The following is a 24608-nucleotide window of genomic DNA, read 5'->3' as shown; positions in this document are numbered from 1 at the left end:
TTGCAATACACGAACATTTTGCACTACAGGAACGTTTTGAAGCATTTAAAACTAAAACTGGTATAGCTTCATTATCTTCAGAATTATAAAAATTTTCTATGCTCTTTTGGATATTTTATTTGATCGTTTTTCTTACTTATTTTGTTGTCAATCCGATATAGCTTGCTTTACAAAAGATTTTGATTATATTGTTTCTTTACTTTCTTAACACGTTATATTTCATAATTCGTGTTATTATCATTTAAGTAACGTGTTTTTTTTAATTATAAGCAAAATTCTTTTAACTAAATTTAATTAGCTTGTAATCACTTTATAGTATCTTATTGCTTTTGTCTTTTTTTCTAATTCTTTTGGTTACTTTGTTAATATTTAAGTTTGAAATCTTATCTCATGTTAGCTTTGTATTTAATTGATGATAACAGCTCGAAATATATCTTGTTTATTGAATTTGTGTGTCCTGTACTGACTACAACATTTTCATGGTTTTTTAAATACATGTATTAGATTATAATATTAATCTTATCTTACCGTAAGTAAAATATAATTCACTTTTTAACAACCAAAGATTAAAATATAAGTTCTACAGTACATAAAAAATTTAAATATAAACAAATTTTACAATTACAAAATTTTCAACAAACCGAATGTTTTATATATAATGAAGACTCTAAGAATTTGCATTTGTATTGATAATAGCATAAGATCCTTTACCTCATCAAAAAGGTAATAAAATGCGTATGGGATGTGGATGAAACTGATGATATAAACCCATAGTTCTTTAGTTTTTAGACGGTTTCCAACAAAAGTTTCAAAACTTTTATGTTCTAAACATGCTGTCTTGCATGTGTGTATTTTTAGTAACACCGTAAAAATAAACATTATATCATTGACCATCAATATTGTTCTATTTTCAAAATACACAAAGAATAAAACATTCATAGCTTCTAATGCAGCTAAAAACGATACTAAAGCAGATACATAATGTGATAACCTTAATAACTTGTTAAAACTTGGTATTAATTGTTCTTTAAACTCTGCTATATTTGACATTGCGGTGTTATATTCAACCATTTATGCTAAACATATAAGCTATGATAAGAAAGAAGTTTAGGTAAAAAAATTAAAAGCTTAAGGTATGACATCATAATGTTTTAGATTTCCTTATGCACAACTTATGAAAAGAACTATTGTTTTAAGTTTTTTAAATCTTATAAACATTGTATCTTTCAATTACTGTTATGTTACAAGAAGGAACTTGTTTGTAATACAAATGTGCATATACTATCTTTTTTAAACATTTTAAATAAGTTATAAGTGTTTAGTAGAAAATCTGAAATAGAATTAGAGAAAATCTGAAATAGAATTAGTAAAATACTTTAAGCTGCTATCAAAAATATTTAAAGCAAGTTTGTTAGAAAGAATATTTTTATTCTCCTACATTTATTATGAATTTATAACTCATTATTACAAATTTATTGTAAATTTTTCCACTGTTAGACAAAGTGGCTAATAAACTAAAATCGTATTTTATCATATATGAACATGACTTTAAATAAATATTTAATGTTGCTTAGAATTAAACATAGCAAATATAAGTTTTAAAAAATAAAGTTATACAACTTAATACACTAAAAGCGTCACTTCCTTTTAAAGCAACAAAAGTAATAAACTTTGTGTGTTTTAATGCATCAGTTTTAATGCACTTGAAGTTTATGCGTTTTTAGTTACCGAGCTCTTAGTTTAAAGCTATTTAGAATATTGATTATATTTATATCTAGAGAATTTTCAAATATTTAGTTGTAATAAGTTTAAATGTTATAACTACTTTGATATATACTTTTGTTACAGGTTAGTTAAATTAAGCATGAAAAAAGTTCAAGGAACAATCAGGTTTAAAGTTCAATACAATAACTTTTATTTATATTGTTAGATTACAATAAAACTATTTTAAGATTTAACAACGCTGGAATAGGAAACTCTTCCACAATAAGTAAATCTTATACAACATTTTCTTCATCATGTAAAGTTTTCGACGCACAGCATGGAGGCTGGCTACTTAATAAACTTAACAAACTTCGATTAGCTGGTGAAATGACTGATATAACGTTTGAGTACAAGGGACAGGTTTATCTAAAATTTCTTTTAAACTTAATTTCCTTTTGTATTTCTAAAGACTATAAAAGCAAACATTAAGAAGAAAACTTTATACTTTAAGTTTTAAAAAGGAATCTAAAAGTTTGAATGATAGTAGCTTAATATAATTACCATATGATAATACTCAATAGATTAAAACAATGCTGAAAGTTGAGTAAAAACCCTACACCATATGAAAATAAAAGACATATATTTTTTATTGTAAACTATTTGGAAAAACAAAACAGAAAATACGAGCTAACCAGGTAGTTCTAGCGGCAGTGAGTCCTGTTTTATGTGACTTGTTTAAAGAACGTGAAGTTTTTCTGAATGCTGAAGTTTTGCCGACTGGTTGCCTTATTGAGGTCATAAACTTCATTTATAGGTTAAAAACAACTTCCATTATATATCAAAACATCTACCTGTTTTATATTTCAAATAATTAATATATTTTTGATTAGGTTACTGTTTTATGCATTATAAAAAATTGCAGATTAAGCAACAATGAAAAGACATTTTGTTTTAAAAGTCAAGCAAAATATTAATGGTTTAGAAAAATCAAAACCTACATTTTCTTGAAATTTTTATATAACTGCTCTTCAATATTTTCTATGTATTTTTTTTACAAATTTTTATTGTGTTTTATTTTTTTGAGTTTGAATTTTATTTGTAAAGTTTTTTTAGCTTATTATAGTTTTAAATTATGTCTGGTGTACGACTCGATGACCGGGAGGTTTTTTAGTACACCTTTATCCTTAAATAAAACTTTTTCTGAGCATCTTCGTTTTTTTTTCAATAAAATTACTATAGCTAAGGTAAATTGTCATAGTTTCGTTGAAAAATTAGGTACTGAAAATTTACAACAATAAGGAATACATTGTGTATTTAAAGTCTATGGACTAACTATTTTAACAGCTGAGTAAGAAACTTTTATTCTGAAAAGTTTTAGCACATAAGTTAAATTAAAATATTCTATTTAATTATTTCATTAAAATAAGATATTTAAGTATTTTACAGCTGTTGATTTTATTTAGGTAGTTTTTTTCAGTTTTATTCTGACCTATGCAAGTTTTTGCACAGAAAAGTATTACTAATTATCCTTATAGATCAAGTACCAAATACTTTAAAGTAAAAAAGCTTTTTATATACATCACCTTTATATATTAGCTTTAGTTGATTACTGTATTATTCGTGTAACCTCCTAAATAAGATCATTGAGTAGAGTAAGTTCAATGGTAAGTAAAAAATGTCCTCAAGTAAAAAAAGATTGTTTAAATTATTCAAAATTTTTACTTTTTTTCAATAAAAAAATGTATTCTTTTAACAGTGCAAGCATAGAAGTTGAAGAACAAAGACTTGTACACCTTAAAAAAGCTGCCCATATTTTACAGCTGTCATCTGTTTACAATATGTGTTACTCAGCTCTTGAAAAAATATACCTTAAAAAAAGTTTTTTTTTAATAATGTTAATTACGTATACTTCAGTAGAAGTAACTTTTAACTATAATTATAGAATAGTTTATGTCCGAATTTTAATTGAAATAAGTTTAAAAAAGTATGGTCACCTGTATTTTTAAATTTGTTATCGTAATTTTTTTTAAATTTATGCGGCTATAATTTTATTATTTTTTGCTACGGTATAAATAATTAAGATAAAAAAATTACGACTTGAATTTTTTTTTTTGAAATAACATGGCGTTACTCAATTTTTATTCTGAATTTCTAATAACAGTAACAGTTTTTAATTTTCATTGTAAACTAATATTTTATTGCAAAACAATTTTAAACCATAACAACTTAATTTATAAACAGTGTATAATGAATTTTGCATTATTTACATAACTTTCTAAAATTCTAACTCAACTTAAATTATATATTTTTAGTTTAGTAGAATAAACTGGTTAGGTCAAATATAGTATCTAAAGTTTCTACAACATATTTTTCTAAAATTTAACTAGATTTATTAATTTTTTTGTCAGTTTTTGCCAGTGTATATTTCGGCCATCATCAACAAAGTTGAGATGTTTTGCGCCACCAATAATAAATAATGAATTTAACCACACGACTAACAACAACAGCATCCGAGACCACCTACGACCGGTTTCGTCCTTTTTAGTACTTATCAGGTAGGCAAAGTCGCGACTATGGCTGCCTGGTGAGTCCTAAAATGAACGAAACCGGTCGTAGGTTGTCTCAAATGCTGTTTTTTGTTGGTCATGTGGTGAAGTTCACTATTTGTTATCAGTTTTTGCATAGATTTTTATTTTAAAAGTTTTTGTATATTGCAAGATCACGGTTTTATAATCCGTTCAGCTGTGAAAATGAGTAAATGCCTGATTTTATGATAAATATGTTTTTCAATATATAATTCTTCAACTTGAATTGATTCCTGTGTTAAATATATTTTAACGATACAATTAAAACTAAATGTTGTTATACGTTTCAGAAAATATTGTTTTAGCTGTAGTTTTACATATACTTTTATTTTAACATGATTTGATTTTTTACCAGTTTATGTATCGACGAAAAACATAAATAAAGATATTTGTTAAATATGCTACAAAATTTTTGGCTGTAATTATTTTTATTTGCTACTACCAAGTTTACATAAAATAAAACTAGATGAGACTAAAATGAAGTTGAACTTTCAGGTTTACAGTGATCATTTACTTAGTAAATAGTTAGTTCTAAAGTCCCGTTTGTTTCGTAATTAGTAAATAATTTGTTGATAAAGTTTTAAACAAACAATTATACAACTATTGCTTCCGCTATTACATTTTCACCATACAGAAAAAATTAAATTTATGATTTTAAACTTAAATTTAGTGCTTTTGAAATTTTTTTTTAAAAAGCATGTTTAGTATTCATTTTTCTGTTTATAGCTTAGGTATATATATATAAAAAAAAATAACAAACAGTATCTACGAATGTATTCTAATTTCCCATAGGTTATTGATTTTTTATAGTTTTAAAATAAATTTAACGTAAAACTATTTTATGACAACATAATTTTATCAATATACAATTTTAGAAAGAATTAACCTGTAATAAAGATATTTAATCTCAGGTCATAGAAAAAATTCTGATTCCTTTTTTGTATCAAAATACTTACACTATAAAAGACCTACTGCTACACTCTATTCAAAAGTAAGAACAGTTTATTTTATACGTTTTTAAAGGTTGTTGTTATTTTTAGATATAACAAATATGAATTGTTTAAAAGTGAATTTGATTAAATATTCGTTTTTTTAAATTAAAACTAGTGTTTTTACTTTTCAAAAGCATTCAAAGCCGCATATTAATCCGCATTAAGTTTTTTTAATTTAAAAATTTACGCGTTATAAAAGAATATTTGAAACAAACAAAAATGCTAGCCCCTTTTTGAAATTTTACTTATTGTAAATATTTCGTTTATTTTTTAAATAACAGTTTTATTACTTTACTTTTCTTGAAGTTTAAAATGTTGCAATATTCTTTTGTAAATTTCGTTTTTTTTATTTTTTTAAGGTATTTTCATAAAAGTTAAACTTTAAATGTTTAGACTTTAAATCTAGTTTGGATTTTTTACAGATATTTGAGAAACGATTTACTTTAAATAACTATATCAAACAATCTAGTACGAGATTTTTATACGTAATGCTTATTACTGCATCATTTACTTCTTTTATTGAAAGATTTTTTAACTATTTATTAAATCTGAATCTTTTTATTATAAAAAAATATAAGGTTGTTATGTTCAACATTTTTTTATCCTTTTATTTTTTTGAAAAACAGGTTTTAAATTTAATTTTTTTCCCTTTCTATTTTATCCATAGTAGACTTTTGAATGTCTTTCATTCTATTTAGTATGTATAAATAGAATTGTAGAAAGATAACAAAAAGTTAAATTATAAATTGTTTCAAGATTGCCAGTAAAACCTAAATACTTTTTTTCCTAGATATTTTTAAAATTTTATTAAACAATTACTACTGTAAATTTTAGCAGTTTTTATATAGTTATGACAGTTAGTTATAATACTTTATGTAACTAAAACTTGAGTTAAACTCTGATAATTGAAACTAGTTATTGATAATTAATTTTTGTATTTATAAAACAGCAAACATTTTACTCTATGAATGATATGGACAGACAGTGTCATATGTTGACAGCTTTACTTTAAATTGAGCATTTTTTAAATCTTAATTGAATTTAAACAGTTTTACATCATAAAAGTTTGTCAACAACTTTTTTGTTACTCACAAACTTAATTTATTTTTTATAATTAATGCATGTAACGTAATAAGGCTTTAATTCCTAAAGATCCAAATAAACAGAGAGCATTGGAAAATAATAATAAAACTGTTTTTGTACGCAATACTTTATTGACTAACGGTGTTTCGCTCTTCACATTCTATAAGCAGCGAAACATCGTACGTAAATAAAGTATTGCGTACAAAAACAATTGTTTTTAACTGGTGTATGCTAATAAACTCTAAAAAAATTGATTTGTATTTTCTCTCTATTTTTGAACGGTTCAAAAAAATCAAGATATCTTTTTAACGGGAACGGGTTAAATATGCACGAGACATTTTTGCATGAAGGGTCACTTTTACACGAAAGTAAAATAAAAAAGTAAATAAAAAAGATAAAAATAATAATAAAAATATCCAAAAATAAAAATTACCGACGAGGGTAAGGATTAGGAGTAACAGTGTAGTAAAAAAAATAATAAAAAAAACATAATACTAATATAATAATAATAATAATAATAATAATAATAATAATAATAATAATAATAATAATAATAATAATAATAACAAGAATAATAATGATAATAATAATAATAATAATAATAATAATAATAATAATAATAATAACAAGAATAATAATAATAATAATAATAATAATAATAATAATAATAATAATAATAATAATAATAATAATAATAATAATAATAATAATAATAATAATAATAATAATAATAATAATAATAATAATAATAATAATAATAATAATAATAATAATAATAATAATAATAATAATAATAATAATAATAATAATAATAATAATAATAATAATAATAATAATAATAATAATAATAATAATAATAATAATAATAATAATAATAATAATAATAATAATAATAATAATAATAATAATAATAATAATAATAATAATAATAATAATAATAATAATAATAATAATAATAATAATAATAATAATAATAATAATAATAATAATAATAATAATAATAATAATAATAATAATAATAATAATAATAATAATAATAATAATAATAATAATAATAATAATAATAACAATAACAATAATAATAACAATAACAATAACAATAATAATAATAACAATAATAATCATAATAACAACAATAGATAAACTAATAAAAAAACAAAAAAGTAAAAAATACTGACCGAGGATAAGTGTTAGGGGTGACAGTGATAAAAAATACCTGATAAAAATTATTAATAAAAAAAAACAGATAATAAAAAAATGTATTTAAAAAAAAGTATATAAAAAAAAAAAGAAGAATAAAAATATCAACGGAGGGTAAGGGTTAGGGGTAATAATGAAGTAAAAAATAATAACAAACAATTAAAGTTAATAAAAATTAATAATAATTCAAAAAATTTTCAATCCGTGCAAAAAAGTATTTTCGTGCAACAAAAAACCCTTTGTGCAAAATTGACGTCGTGCAAAAGTGTACCTTTGTGCATTTTAGACTCCTACCCGTTTTTAACGGGTAGATGTCAAATATGCACGAAAGGACGCTTTACTAATGGTTGAAAAATTTAGTTATTCTTTTACTTTTTAACTATCACTGTTACCCCTAACCTTACCCTTGGTCGGTAAATTTGTTTTTTTATTTTTATTTTATTTGTTTTTTTTTGTTGATGTTTTTTTGTTTCAATTTTTTTTCTTATTATAATTTTTTTACTATCACTGTTAACCCTTAGCCTTGGTCGGTAAATTTTTGTTATTATATTTTTATTAGTTTTTTTTTTTTACTTTAATTATTTTTTTGTACTCTTGTGCAAAAATAACCCTTCTTTCAAAATTGTCTTCGTGCATATTAGACCCCTCATGTTCTTAATATCGTTTTTTTAGATTTTCTGACTAAAAAAGTGAGATAAATTCTTAATACTTACGACATCTTAACATTGTTTAAACTTTAGTATGTTAGTTTAAGTTACTATATCTCTTAAAAAGCTAAAAATTATTTTAAATCAACAAACTTCTATATAAATTTCAAAGCTAATAATTGTATGTTAAGCTTTGTCACTAAATTCAATAGTCTATTTAAAATATTTTTTTCGGTTTTACAGAAACTATCTATTGTAAAACTTAGTAAGCATTTTAATTTCTTTATTATATACTTGAAGAGAGTACAAAATTAATAGATTAATGCTTAGAAAAATTCAACAACCTGGTTTTTTCAAATGTTTATAAATTGTAATTAATTATAACTGTGTGAATGTTAAAGGTAATTTATAAGTCATTTATTTTCTACAGACCTCAATACCTGCTAAAGAAGCTCAGGCAACTAATGGAATTATACGCCGAACAAACTTTCGTAAGTCTATTAAAATGACTTTTCATTTGCAAACAAGTGCAACTAACGACGACTCATCAATTTCTGTTGACGAAATTTACGAACTTTATCAAATCGCTGCAGCAAAAAAATCTCAGTTTAAAAATAGCTCGATGGAAAGTATTTCATGGATCTATAGTCCTGACAAGGAAGTTAGAACAAGATCCAGTAGTGATACAACTAACTTAGCCTCGACGTTGAAAAAGTCTGTCATAAAAATTTTGGAGCCAAGTGATGATAACTCTTTAAGAGAACCTATAAATACTCAAAAGTATGTTAAAACAAAAATACTCAATAAGCATGATATCGAAGCATCTGAAGATACTTTTACACTTCAGTTTCGCTCAAAAGTATTACCTAATTTTTTAAAAGGTTTATTAATTTTTGGTTCTTTTTTTCTTGTAAAATATTTGTTACAAAATGTACAAGTTATAATGTCTGACAACCATATATTTGAAACTTTACTTTTTTTTAAACACGTATACTTACTTTAATTATTTTAACATTTAAATTTTTTTTAACTTTTTTAGTCTTAAAAAATTCTAACCGCGTATGCTAGGTTTTCAAAGTTTTATTAGTAAAGTTACTCAATATCCATTTGATCTTGTTCTTTAAACTTTCTATGCTATATTGTCTTCAAAATTTCCTTTTTGTTTAATTAAATAAATAAATATACATATATATATACAGATTTAAAATACACAAAATAAACTTTTGCTTGGGACAGCTGTTTCTGCGTTTAATACGCGTCTTCAGCCAAGTTTATATATATACACATATATATACTTAATATATTATATATGAGAGTTATATGATTATATTAAAGAAAAGTATAAATTAACAAAAGCCTCTACTGTTTATCCTAATGATATTTTTATTCTATATCGTTATAACCCAACTTTTATATAACTAAATAGCTGATAGCTGCCTTAATGAAAAATTATGTTGAGAAGTTTATAAGACTAGTAAAACTTTTTTTTGTTTTATTTTTATAGAAAAACGAGCAGTAAAATTAAGCTATTTGCTAGATTACCATCACGATAAGTTATACGTTCGTAATTTAGCTTAATATTAGAAGACATAACTTCAGATAAAAAATTTCAACTTTAAACCTTTGTATCTTAAAGTAATTTTAGTATATATTTGTTTAAATTTTTAGAAAAGTTTTATAAAGTAAAGTTGTGAAACTGCTCTTCAAATACTTTATTGTAAAGGTGCTTTACATTGTATAAGACTTATAAATTAAAAAGGATGTACTATACATTTATTCATCTAAAATTTTAATTTAAAACATTTTCATTGTTTTTTAAAAATAAAAGCTTAATATACCATAAACAAAAGTAAAAACTTTATGTATAAATTTTTACATTAGTATATTTTAAAATTTTAAGGACTAAACTCACTGAGGGAAGGCGAAATGTTTTGTGATCTAGTCTTTATTGTTGGAAACACACGCATACCATGTCATCGATCAGTGATTGCAGCTAGTAGTTCAGTATTTGAAGCAATTTTAAAACGTATAAAAGTTCGAGACATACTTTTAAAAAAAGTAGAAGACTCTGCATTACTTGAACTAATCCGATATATTTATACTGGACAAGTTTGTTTTTATACAATAAACTAATACTTTCTTTTTAATGTTTTAATTTTTTAAACACTTCTACTAACTAAAGTTTTGTTTAACCTCTCTTAAATTGAAAGTTTTACACACAAAAAAAAGAATTGAATTTATCCTTTATTTCTTGGAATTTTAAAAGAACTCGGATTATTTTGTTAAAAAGACATTTATGAAACAATTTTTTTGATTTTTAAATTTAAAAAAAAAAGTATTACTTGTTAATACTTAATATATATTTAGTTTAAAAATATAATATTAGTTATAACTATTTTTTAAAATCAAAGTATCAATTTACTATGCTAAAAAATATAAATTAGTAGTAAAGCCTATAAATTTTCCTACTTAAAATGGTGAACAATATACTTAAAGTTTATGACAATAAAAATTTATACACTTTTTTAATTCCTTATATAATACTTTTTATATGTACCATTTTTAATTAATAGCAAGATAGGTTTATAACGTTTTAAATAAAATTGTGAAACTAAATAAGAAAATATGCTTATAAAAAGAGTATACAAAACTACTCAAAAATTTAAAATTGAATTAAAACGTAAAAAATTTTAGTTAATTATAAGTAAAAACAGAATCTAAAAACTACTTTATAACTTTTTTTTAATTGAACTTTTTAATGATTTTTTTAATATTAACCAAAAAACATGAGCCTTAATATTCTAAAAAAGGTTAGGTTACGGTAAGATGTAAATTTATAGAGAGTTTTAACATTTATACTTAGTAGTTACCAGTAAAATACTAAAACTTTTATTATGTTCAACAGAAAGTATGTTCAACAGAACTATATAAAAAATACTAACTGTTGAAATAAAAAACCAAGATATTAGGCTGTATTTAATTATATATTGTTTATTGAACAACAAAAAACGCTCAAAAAGTTTAGTCCAAGGACGTGGGGCACGAAAAAACCTTTCAATTATCGAATCATACACCAGAACAGTTTAACTTCACTTAACTCCAGGACACTTAATCAATACTTTTATATAGTACTAATTGATATTGGTTAAATGATTAAGAATCCTTAATTTAAAAATAAAAAATTAATTAAACTATGTATGGTGATATTTCTATTTCAAATTAGGTTACATAGCTTTTACTTTCAGTGTACTATCGATAAAGATAATTTGGCAGCCTCGTGGAGAGCTAGTAATCGTTTCCGTTTACACAAAGTAGCCCTAAAATGTGCAGAGTATGTTGAAACAAACGTTCTACATTGTTCATTACTAATTTCTATCGAAAATGCTTTGATGTCGTACAAATTAGCAGAATTATATAATTGCACTAAGTTTCGGAACGAGTGCTTGAACTTTGTTGTTAGCAAGTTTTGGGATGTTACTTCTTTACATGACTTTTATGATCTGTCCATAACGGTAAGTCGATTTGCATTACTCTACAGTTTATAATTGTACAAACTTAGTGCTTTATTTTTTCTCTGTTTAATTTCTCAATCAAATTTATAGGCAATTACAGCTAGGAAATTAAGTTAAATTTGACAGATAGCTAATAACTACAATTAAATTTTAAAGTATATAATTAACTTTTTTAATAAATACTTTTACTAAAACATTTTTAAAAAGTATACATTTTTAAATTAAGGTAAACGCTGAATAAAGGCTAAAATACAATAACCTTGAGATCTACCTAACTTAAAGCATTTATAATTTTTTTTAGTATACCGATTAAGCAACTGTGTTTAGTATTGCAACCACAAAAAGTATACTAGCATTAAATAAAGTCTTTTTTTCTACTTCTTATAAATTTCAAAAGTAAGAATTACATTTTTATTACTCAATACAACTATAAAATAAAAGACAATCACATGCTAATTTTTCCAAAAAACCCAATTCATAACTGTTTTTGTTCTGTGGTGATAACTGCTTAGATAAGTTTTCAAGTACATATTAGACAAACACTAGGTAGAAAGTACAAATGGTAAACATACTTACGTGGTTTATTAAATGTGTTATTTCTTACTTTTTATAGGACTTGAACAGATTTTTAACAAACAAAAAGTTATTGAAATTAAAAAACAAGGATAACGAATACGATTTCAAATTATTTAAAGTTATATGCAACTGGCTTCAACACAACAAACAAAGAACTACACAGTTTGCTAATGGTTTACTATGTTTTGTCGATTTTAATAACATAGAAGTTTCAAAGCTACAGCAAATAAAAAATAACTACAAATGTATTCAACAAATTCAGGTATTACAAAAATTAGCAAAGTAATAAACTAACTTTTACAACTTGAAGAATTATTACTTAAAAAACAATTTCACATATATTATGCTTTTCAATTGTAATGTAACTATAAAGTTTTTTTAGTTATACTAATATTTAGAGTGTTAACGAAAAATTAAGTCTGGCTATTATGAAAAACTCAACCTTTTTATCAAAAGAAATGGTTCATTTAAAACTTCCTTTGTCTCATAAAATAGACAAAAATCAAAATAGTGCTATTGCTTTATTTACTGATGAAGGTAATGTCCCCGCTACATTTACATTAAAGTAAGATTGTATAACATTGATTACTAATAAATTACTTTTAATACTCGAACATAACAGAAAAAAAAAAGAACTAAATTAATATACTTCAAACTAGAAGTAACTAAAAGTAAATCAAATATTGTAATAGTAGATTTATAAATTACAGATTAAGCTTTTATAAGTAAAGAAATTTATCAACTTATATCTTTCTAACAGAAAAACAAACAACATAGTTTAAGATGTAACGTATATTTTAGATTATGAAACTTCATTTACAGTTTTGACGACAAAACCAATAAATGGAAAAAACAAGTCTCAAACATAATAAAAAGTACACTTTACTCGGTAGCTGTAAAAAATGGTTGCGTATTTGTTTCAGGTGGATTATACCCCAACAAAAAAGACCCTACTAATGAAGTTTATTTGTAAGTTTTGTAAGCTTTTATTAAACCAAACAAAAACTTTTTTACAAAAATTTGCTACAGAGCTAAACATATCTACTACTTTTAAATATAAGAAATTAAATTGGTAGAACTTAGACTTATTATTTGTTTCAGTTAATAGGTCTAGTCATATTTTAAACAGTATGTTCTTTTTTTTCTTCAAATACTATATTCTATTATCAGAAGTTTAGAATACTGCATGGCAGAGTAACCATAGTTCGATTGCTTTAGAAATTTAAAAACTATAAATGCTATACTTTATAAACTAGTTTGTGGAACTTTTCTAAACATAAAAATCTTCTATTACTCAAATGTTCGTTATCTATCAGTTAATAATTTTAGTCTAAAAAAAAGCTTTTAGTAACTTAAAAAGTTCTATTTTTAAAATTTGTATCTAATCAAGCAGATATTGTGGATTCCTTAATTAATTAGTACTACTAGTCACAATTAAACACTAATCTATTTAATTAATATCTTATAAATACTAGATGCTACTTAAACTACTTGATATAAACTAAGTACAAAAAGTGAGTATTTATGTTATATTATATAAAAATTAAGGAATATAATATAAGATAATTTAATTTAAAAACTACTTTAAATAGAATAAAAACCTTCACATATAAATTAAGTCTAAAAAAATATATATTTTTAGAAACTTTTAAACTAAAATGAGAAATAGCTACTTGAATTTTAAATCATAGACATTTTAAGAAAGACTTAGCCAGTTTTGTTCACAGATACACCTTAGAGAAATGGTTGAAACTTCCAGATATGCGATGTGCAAGATATAAACATGCTCTAACTAGTTACGCAAACTTGCTTGTTGCTGTTGGTGGAATTGGGTGTAATAAAAATCGAAGTTTGATACTTTGTATATTACACATAAAATAGTTTCAGATAATATGCTTCTACAATTCAGAACATTTTCAATGTTCTCTGCGCAAAGTTTTTTTTTTGCACTTTATGAATAAAAGTTTTAAAAAGCATCGACAGTTTTATTTATTTTTATATACTTCCTTTTAATGTATTCTTTTTTCAGTACCTTATCTTAATCTAATCTATAAAGCATACGACACTACCATAAAAAAATTACTCAGAAAAAACAGTATAAAATTTGTTTATATGATTTTTTTTTTTTAGTTTTTGCACTTAAAATTAGGATAGAAAATTTTTTAAAGCCACATTAATTTAAAAACAAAAATGAAACTTCATTTTATTTATGTGTATCATTAAACTTACCAACATAAACGAAACTTGATCAACTTTAGTGCTTCCTTCATGACTTATACTTCATTATTTTTATAAAAAAAAATTTTATAATGATTTACAAAGATCATAAAATAACGTAAAAACTTCTTTAATCTTTTAAGTCATTTTGAATTTTCCAGAGAGGCGTTTTAAAATTTAAACTAAAACTTGTCCAAAAAGGGTTATTCTGCTAGCCAGAATTAAGCAATCTTAGATTAGCGCTTTTTATTATAAAAGTTTTTTTTTTTTCAACAAAAATAGTTGTATAAAATTAAATTTAGTTTAAATTCGTTTAATATATTTTATTTGTGTTCACATATTTTATTTGTGTACTCATAACATTAAAACTTTATATAGAAATACTTTAAAACATAATTAAAAATAACTTCCAATTTTTAGTTACATCTATCGAAACTTTTGATTTTGATAAATGGAAAAACGATGGAAACAAGACAAAATGGAAAACAAGCAAGATTAATTTACCTTTACAAAATTTTAATCACTTTGCAATCACTGTTAACTCTCTTTTTACTTCAAGCGAAAAACAAAACAAGCAAAAAGTGTTTTCTTAATACTTTCGTACCTAAACTTTTAATCGAAATGTCTTTTATAAAAAGTGTTATACGTATTGATGTACTAAAAACTATAACTTATTTTTTAAATGTTTCGAATAGCTCAACAGTAATCTAATTTTATATTATTTTTGAAAAAATGATGAAAAATTGTATTTTATGTATCATATTAGTTGAAAGAATATTTTTTTAAGGTTTTATCTCCGAAATCAAAACGAAAGCTTGGAACTATTAGCTTAGAAGAAGTCGTAACTTCTCCAGTAAGAGCTTCTTCGCAGAGAATTAGGAAGGCTTTCAGTGGAAGTAAGGACTTAATTTAAAACTTTTTGTATATTTTTTTAGACTTCTTATTGTTATTTATTCTATAATTTCATTAAAAGCACAAGCAAACACGGAAAAACAAGATTTAGTAGTATACTTAATTGGAGGTTCCTGTTGTCCAAAACAAAATATTCAATTAGATCTTTTCAATGGGAAGTTAGTTTGTCGTTAAGTGAAATTTCTATTAAATAAATTTTTAATTTAAAACTAAAAAAATACATTTGTCTATGTTGTTTAGTTTAAACTAACATTAATTTAAGTGCTAATAAAAGAAAGCAACCAATTTTTTAATTTGAATAATTAGTCTTAGCACAATCTAAACTCTAAAGCAGGGTTTCCCAAAGTGGGCGATATCGCCCCCCTGGGGGCGATTTTAGTATTTCGGGGGGCGATAATTAGTAAGGGGGCGAAAGGGTGGGCGATAACTAGTAAGGGGGCGAAAAGGGGGCGATTTTAAAATTATGGGTTGTCATAAAATTTTTATTTTTTATTTTGCTATTTTACTAATTTTAGCTTGCTATTAAATATTTGACCCTGTGGTAAAACTTAAACAAAAAAGTTTATTGTGTTTATGTAAAATATAGAGAAAAAAATCAAGTACTTATGACTCATACTTTCAAGTTAATTACATATTTTCAATTATATATTTTCTTATTTAACACTTACATAGATCATAAACGATCGGAATTATTTTCACTATTTTTTAACTTTAAATATATGTTATTTAGGATCATAAATGGTTTGTAAAAATCTATGTTTTCTATATTAACTATCACCTTATGAAATTTCCAATTGGTTTTTGAAAAGTCATTAAGTTAGACTAAGAAATAAAACTATACAGGGTTGCCAATTTACCTAGAAAAACCTGGAATTTGACAATTTAGGCAAACATTTTTTTTAATCTAGAGTTTTTAACAATTTCACCATATTAAGTAGTAAAATTTCGGTTTGACACAAAAAAGCTATCATATAGATAAAAATATGGATCCCTTCGTGGCAGATCTTTTTGAAGTAAACGACTCACAGGAAACCTTCTCCGACTTACAAACTGACCTTGAACTTAAAGTAATTTTTTCCAAAAAACGAAATGAAAGCTTTTAACTCAACAAAAACTAAGGCAAAAGTATCCAATCATTTGAGAGGAATTTAGATTGTTGTGTGTAGTTTTTTCTTCTAGCTATGTTGTTGAGAAAGCTTTCAGTTTAGTTATCAACATCTTGAGCAAAATATCTAATCTAGATATTTGTAAAGGAGGTGACTTGGAGTTTATTTGACTGATTTAGAATCAGATTAAAAAAACTTGCAAGAATTCATCAACCTCATCCTTCGCATTATATTTGAATTCAGTAGCAGACATTATTTTATGAAAGTTTTTTTTATTTATTTGATCTTTTAAAATACTTCTTGTTTAACCTGGTTTGTATTGTATTTAAGTAGTCTTTTCATATAAAAAAACACTTTAAGTTATTTATTCTATAACAGGTTTGCATGCTGCACAATAAATATTAATTACGGTAGACTTCCTCTTAAGTTCGCACTTTTTACCCAAAAAAAGTGCAAACTTATACTTTCTTAAACTTAACTTAAATAAAGTCTATTACTAACTAAGTATTAATAAAACAAAAAATACACAATATTTAATAGCTTATATAGATCTTTTTTTTATGACTGTTTGTTTTATGTTTTAGTTGATTTCATGTTTATTCATAACGTTATTGCATATAACATATTTAAATTTATCATTTTGTAAAAAAAATGGTAATAATTTTTGAGTTTAAACTTTTTTTTTTGTTCAAAGTGCGAATTGAAGAAAAAGTCTACTGTATTTATAAAATGTTTTATGCTTTAAATATGTTAATAGCTTTGTTTTGACCTGGTTAATTTTGTAGTTTATATTTGTCGATTTACATTACACTAAAAGTTTTTATAGCATATTGGTTAAAGTATTTGTTTGAAAGAAATTATTTTGACATATTTTTGTTATTACTTGTTTAATCTGTATAAATAAAAAATCCTTGATAACTATTAAAGTTTTTATTTCAAAAATTATTTTCGGTTTTAAAAGAGTACAGATTTGATGTCTCTATTTAAAATGCTTCAACTTTTTCATTTAAAAGATTATAAAACTCAAAATTATTTTCTAACTTGATTTATTACTGTTAGAAAATCTATATATTAAATAATTTTAAACTATTAATACAACTGTTTTTTGTTTTATCTTATTTTTAAATATATTAGCAACTAGAATATGTTGTTTATTTTAATAGTTGAACACTAGCTTTTAGTTTTTCACTATTTTTTTCTAGTAAATTATTATAGGCTAATAACTAGAGAAAAAATAAAATTAAACAGTATTAAATAAGCAATAAAAAAGACTGCTACAGTTACAAAAGAAAGTTTTAACACAATTAAAAGATTTTTTTTTAATCGATTACTTTCTGTTCACAGAATTAACTGTAAAACATTTGATTTTTTTTAAATTTAAACGAAGAAAAAACATGTTAAAATTAAGGTTTAGTTTCCTAAAAGTTATTTTAAGTCAAAAACTATTTAATGGTATTCTACTAAAAAACATATAGTTTATAAAGATTAGAATTAAATTTTTAATTTTACAACTAACTTGCTTAAAATATATCTCAGCATTGAAATTAATAATTTTACTGCATTAACAGAAAGTATTGATAAACCCACTTTTCATGTGAGATAATCAACCAGTCGGGCAAACTTCCTAAAACTGGATCAGCAATAATGTTTTAATATCTATTTCATTATGTTTAAAAAAATCTGTTCATTCTTTTATAGTTTTTTAATCTCTGGTATTTATTTTTAGAATATGCCTATTTATATAATATTTTAAGTATTTTGTGCGGCTTAAATAAGTTACTTAGTATTCACTCTAAATGTCCGAAATTCGTTAAATGAGAGATAGTTATAATGTCAGGTTTCAGTTAAGATTTCAGATTGGTAACTTACGGTCCAGATTCAATCAAATTTCGACCCGCCAAGTAACTTGAAACTATTTGTGCAAAATAAACAAAATTTAGTTTTTTGATGTTTATGATTTTGAAATACACTTTCAATTTGGTTTTTAGTTACTTAAGTATTTCCTAGATCACTATAATAGTAAATCATTTTATTACAATTATGCTCGAGTCTTTTAGTTTTCTACATGTTATTTTTGTAAATTATGCAGCCCGCAATTACATTTTTTAAACGAGTTGAAACAAGAAATGATTTTTTAGTAAATATGAATCGCTGACTACAAAAGTTGTCCACCACTACCCTAAAAGTTTCATTAGTTTCAAAACAATTCATATTTAAACAGGATTGATTACTGATTACACAAGGCTTTTTAATATTTAAGTATTTTTATACACTTCACTGGGCTTATAAGAAAACAACAGTAACTTATTTTCTCAAGCCCTGAAAACTATTTTGAACACAGCCGAAAAGTGCGTGTATAAGAAATACCAGACTAAATTACATTTCGAACACAATTTTTTGGCTCAAAAGTTTATACTTAAGAGAAAAACTACTTTTTAAAATTGTGGGGGGCGATTATTTTTCAAATTTCTAAAAAGGGGGCAATTTAGTAAATGAGTTTGGGAAACCCTGCTCTAAAGAATAGTTCCCCTAAACTTTTTTTTTCAATACGCAACTTTTTCCTACAATTTACTTATGTAAAATAGAATTTAAATAGTATCTCAAGTCCAAATATCGAAGAATAAATTTTGAGTAAAATATTTATGTAAGTTTCAATGACACCCCCTTATGGCTCTTCATTAGTCATCATTGCAGCTTATCGACACTTGAATTGCTAAAATGGAACAAAGGGAGTCATATGACCCACTTTGGGAAACCATAATTTAAAGTAACGTACATTTCAAAGTTTTCAAGAAAAGCATGAAGTTTGTAACAGTCCAACGAAAAGCATAAAAATGTTTAATATATTACTTTAATTAAAGCTACAAATAGTAATACTATTCTTTGCTATCTAAAAGCTTTTGATTAAATAAAATCAATAACAGTTTTTGTATACTTAAAAAAAAATATTATCCAAAAGAAAAAATTAGTAAACTTAAAAAAACAATTTTGATTGTTAAAGTTATGGCTAAGTAGCTACTTTAGTTTTTGTTTTTATCTTTTCTACATGTAGAACAGCTTGTTAAACGAAAAACGCATTAATTTATATATATATTAATTACGGTTTTTTTGTTTAGTTATCTTCAAAACTATAGTATAAAAGTTTCAACAAAATATGTCGGTAGAAAAAATCAAACTGTTTAATATTGTAGAGGGAGACAAGAGTTTAATCATTCAGTTATACTTTAAAACTAAGTTATTCTTAAATTTATACTTAATACTTAAAAAAACAAGTATTTTACCAGTTAGTTTGAAAACTTCAAAAGCTATACAGAGTAAATAAAAATAAATTATTTTGTGCTTATATTTTAACTAAATGTTTGTTATTATGACCTAATTATATATTTTAGGTAGGATTCATTAGATTTTAACTAATAAGAAAATTAAAAAAATTGAAGACAAACTTTTTCTTACAATACACTTTTTATAGAACTCTTTTAACCAAATGGGTTATTTTATTGATGTTTATGTTTTTGTCTTAACTACGTGGTCTCCAGTAACTTACTAACTGCTATACTTACGAGAAGTAAATAATATACTAACAGTATAAGTTACAAAACTATTTCCTATGTTATGAATAAAACACACTTTGAATAAATGCACTTTACTTTATTTTAAATAATAAATCTTAGTTCTGAAGAAAGAAACTATTAAATCACGACACAAATAAAATCTATCAAAAGTATTAACAACCGTAAAGTTATATAAAATACTAACATCAACTCCGCGATGTAGACGTTTTCTCGAAACAAGTTAATGAAACGTCTTTCAGTAAGTAAAACAACTAACTTTAACGCGTATTTGAAAGACAAGCGCAAATATATACGCGTCGGAATGAAATTAACTCCCTTGAGTTGTGGTGGGAATTGGTATAATTGTTTTGAGAAAGCTTATCGCAGTTTTTATTGTTTACGAAAATTTCGATGAGAAAGCTTATCGCAGTTTTTATTGTTACAGAAAATTTCGATGAGAAAGCTTATCGCAGTTTTTATTGTTACAGAAAATTCCGTATTTATTCACACGCTTTAAAATAAGAAAATGAAATGTTAATATCATTACACTCTTAAAACTTCCTATGCAATAAGAAAATCTTAGAATAATATGTATTGTGTATAGGTTCAGGCTTTGAAAAACACTTCATTTAAAAGAATTTTCTTAACTTTTACAGTTGGCAAGAAAAGCACTGTGCTTTACATAAAGAAACTTTGTAAAAAATAAACTATAACAAAATTCTCAAAAAAAATTATTTTTATGTAGCCCAAGATTATAGCCATAGATTTTTTAGACTAAGTTAAATAACTCTATCAAAACAAAAGTTATCTGACTCAACATAGTAGCTTACTAAAATGTTTTTGCTTTGTGCTTCATTTTGAATTAAAAAGTAGGTATAATTTAAACTTTAAAACTAGTGAGTTTAGAAAATACTTTAATCATTTTTGTATTGTAATAGCTTGTACATATTTAGTAGATGTTTAATATAATATTTTGGTAATGATTAAAAAAAATTCCTACTGAAATTCATCAATGGAAGTTAAAAAATAAGTCGTATAAGGTATTTCTGAAGAATACGTCGGCTAAACCAATCTAAAAATTTAAAAATAATTTTTTTCTGGATTATTTCAGAATAATTTGTTAAAATATTAAAAGCTAGAAAAAATGTTTTCAAACATGTATACTTACAGTATAATCGTATGGAAAGTACCTTAGTCTTTCAAGTTTATTAGATTAAAGACAAAAAATGAATAAATTGGTACAATTACCAATTGAGTTTATTACACAAAACTTTCGAATACCTTCTTTTAACATAGAAAAATAAATTAAATGCTTTTAAGCATTTTTTTAAGCTTATTCTTTAACGTTTGATTTAATATTGTTATATTCCTATTTAACAATAACATATTTAAATAGTTCTTTTTCTTTATTACACTAACACATGTTTCTACTGTTTAAATTTGTTGTTATTATTTATGTTCCAGTGAAATTGTTTTGCTAGGATCTTTATTAGCAGGCGATTAAATTTATATTTTTAATAGTTATGTTCGTATTTATAAATCTAATAAAACTATGCAAAGCACCTGCAAAAATACCTCGCGCCCATTGTTATAACTTCTGTTGTAAACGGATTTTTAAAACTTACTTAAGCTTGAAATGCGCTAGATTCTTAGTTTTCTGGCCACTTATTTTCAAAAAAAAACTTTTTTTTCATTTGTCAAGTTGCTTGCCCACTAAACTATTGCTGAAACCATTTGCTATACCTCTTTTACGTTATTAATAGTCCACTATATGTTTATCTATCCAAAACATTTCAAATAACTTGAATAATTTATGCGCTAATACTTATTGAGATAAACAGAGGAGTAAAACTTTACTATTTTTTTTCTTCCTTTATCTAATGTCACTTTAAATGCCAACGGTAGTTTGTAGAAATAGTTTGTCCAAATAGCTGTAAAAAAAGTTCAAAAGTACATTAGTAGTTATACAAGTTATAATTGCATGTAACTCTTAAAAATATTCAGATCTTTCGAATACAACAATTATATTTATTTAGCTACAAAAGAAAATAAAATGATCTTTTTGAAATTTTACTTTTTTTAAAGGGTAAATATGAGCCAAAGACAACATGTATATACAAAAAAGACTATGCTAAATATTATGAATTGACAACACGTCGACTCAATATTTCAATAGAAAATAGTTAAAAGATTTTTTTTTGTTTTTATAAATTGAATATGAAGTAGATTTTTGAAAACTCATTAGTTTACTTAACTTAAAAAGTTTTAAGATAAACTTTATACATGTAATAAAATTTTATCAAAAAAGTGCATTTAATTAACTTGCTACTTTTTACAGTCTTATCATTGTAAAAAACTTTCTTTTATTAATAGTTAACATTAAAACTAATTCTTCCTTTTTATTTGTTTGAAAATAGCTTTAACTATCATAAAAACCTAAATTCATTTTGAAAATATTTTTTTATTTTTAATCTCTTTAAGATTACTATCTGTAATTTTATTTTGGTTGTTTTAAAACTACTTTGAAACACACATTGAAATAAATATACTTACTACTTGTGGTTAACCATTGTTCTAAAAGTACATAATTATTGTGTAACGATCTATTTGTAGTTATTAGCTTACAATCGTTTTGTTATTATAGTCATTGCTCTAACAACTGTTTATATCAATAAAAGAACAAGTTATGCAGAGAGTAAGAATGCATGTTTCGTTTTATAAAGTCTATTTAAACCTTTTAAATCAAATGAAAACATTTTATGACTATATACAAAAATTTCTAAAATTGTTTGTTATTGCTGGTTTTAAAATTTTGAGTTATGTATTAGCAAGCAGTTAGTATTGTTTTTACAAACGTAAAATATTTTCCTAAGACTACTAAAAACTTCGGTTCTAATAACTTAAAAATAAAAGGATAACTACCAAAAAGAAACTGCCTCAAGACTGTTCTCAACCAGTTTGTGCTGCCTGCAACAATTCAATTTTTGTAGCGCCTAGCATAAACATTAACTGTTTTGAAGAAATTTTAGAGTACAACTGTAGAATTGATAAGTGGACAAAACTTATAAATCCTTATAGTTTTGAGTCTTCTCGAATTTGTTTGTAAGTTTTTTAGTAATACTTGAGTAAAAGGAATAACATTAAAGAGTAAACAAGTCAATTTAAAATTACTATTATTAAGACCTGTGAATAACCAATAAAGCTTTTTTTTTACTTTATGGTTTTCTCTGACGCACTAAATACTTAAACTATATATAGTTTAACCAGCCTACTATATAAAAAAAAAACTATCTCATAATTGTGTTTCGACACAAACTGTAACATTTTACTTAGTATTAATTTACTTTTTTTACTTAACTTTGTAGTTAAAAATTATGTGCAATTTAAGATAAGAACAAAACAGGGACAAAGTCAACCAGACTCAAGTAAAGAGTAGTGAAAATGAAGAAAAAAAATTGATAAGCGTATATGAAAATAAATGTCAACTAAATATAGTAATAATTGAAAGGAAAAAAAATATTTTTTTAGTTTATGACACAGTAGAAGCAACTTGGTCTTCCCCAACTGTGATAAACAAAAAAGAAGAAACTATACTTTTTTGGCGCTCTTACTTGACTTGCTAAAAATAAACTATATTTTGTCTTTTACAAACTATAAAAGCATAGTTTTATATTAGAACTGAATTTGACTTGATTTTTTTTTTTAAGTAGAGTAGACACATTTTAGATAGACAAATTTATATTACAACTTTTAAGTATTGAAACAGATCTTTTTTAGGTTTAAAGTTTAAGCTGCAACAAGTTAATATTTTAATAAAACTTAACCAAACAAACATTATATACTCTTAATGTTTTTAACGTAAATACATCTTAAATTTAAATTCTTATACAAAAAGGCTGTATAAAAAAGCACAACTTTTAATAAATACAATTTTTTATAGAAAGCTAAAATTAGACTCAAATAGTTATGTTGTAAGCATGACTGCTGTTTTTCGTTGTGGAAGACTTATAAAAAAGATTTACACTGGAAAACGGTATAAAAATCTGAGCGCGGCTTGAAAGGGCAGTTTCAAGATTCCGAAGTAAATGCGCTTTGCACTTGCGGACGTATTTTCATTTCTGAGGTGTATTTGCACGCTTTTCGATTTCGTCGTATAGCTAGCATAAGAAAGTTTCACTATTTTAAACAGTTATCTATACTTTATGAACAATCTGAACTACAAACATTTTGCAAGCACTATATAGTAATTTTGTTTTACTAAAGTCACTGAATTATATTTGGCAACTTTCACCATAGGTTGAAGTGTATGATCGAATTCAGAAACGTTCACTTTCCGTCTACTCGATATACTAAACAACTTACTTTTGTTGTTCAACTCAGACAACTTTATTTCGTTATTCTAGAAGATTTTTTTGCTCGAATTTCAAACATTGATTTCGAATTTTGAACATTGATTTCAGAACGAGCTGTCGGGAAATGAAAGAATCTTAAATACGCTCGTTCAAGCGACATACAAACTCTAG

At 24.1% G+C, this 24608-nt stretch overlaps 1 protein-coding gene across 1 annotated transcript; it reads left to right on the top strand.

Moving 5' to 3' along the window:
• The first annotated feature begins 1854 nt into the window (after positions 1-1854).
• On the top strand, positions 1855-24608 carry LOC145828570 (uncharacterized). The gene is made up of 18 exons (XM_082936325.1): positions 1855-1890; positions 1953-2124; positions 2382-2518; positions 3461-3582; positions 5201-5280; positions 8642-9092; positions 10112-10320; positions 11457-11723; positions 12337-12561; positions 12698-12864; positions 13122-13268; positions 14027-14148; positions 14937-15097; positions 15304-15412; positions 15490-15586; positions 22999-23187; positions 23489-23651; positions 24546-24608. The coding sequence occupies exons 1-18, from the start codon at positions 1865-1867 to the stop codon at positions 24606-24608; spliced, it is 2907 nt and encodes a 968-aa protein (XP_082792451.1). The 5' UTR covers positions 1855-1864.

Source organism: Thalia democratica, chromosome 2 (genome assembly GCF_965202585.1).
Source record: "Thalia democratica chromosome 2, ktThaDemo2.hap1.1, whole genome shotgun sequence".
Lineage (NCBI taxonomy): Eukaryota > Metazoa > Chordata > Thaliacea > Salpida > Salpidae > Thalia > Thalia democratica.
This window is presented reverse-complemented; position numbering and strand designations above follow the sequence as displayed.

What these genes read in the sequence shown, in the direction of transcription:
- LOC145828570 (XM_082936325.1), top strand. Translation starts at nt 1,865, where the DNA reads ATGAAAAAAGTTCAAGGAACAATCAG. An exon ending in CGTTTGAGTACAAGGGACAG is followed by an intron (nt 2,125 to 2,381) that starts GTTTATCTAAAA and finishes AAAACAAAACAG; the next exon opens with AAAATACGAGCTAACCAGGT. An exon ending in TTAGATCTTTTCAATGGGAA is followed by an intron (nt 15,587 to 22,998) that starts GTTAGTTTGTCG and finishes TAAAAATAAAAG; the next exon opens with GATAACTACCAAAAAGAAAC.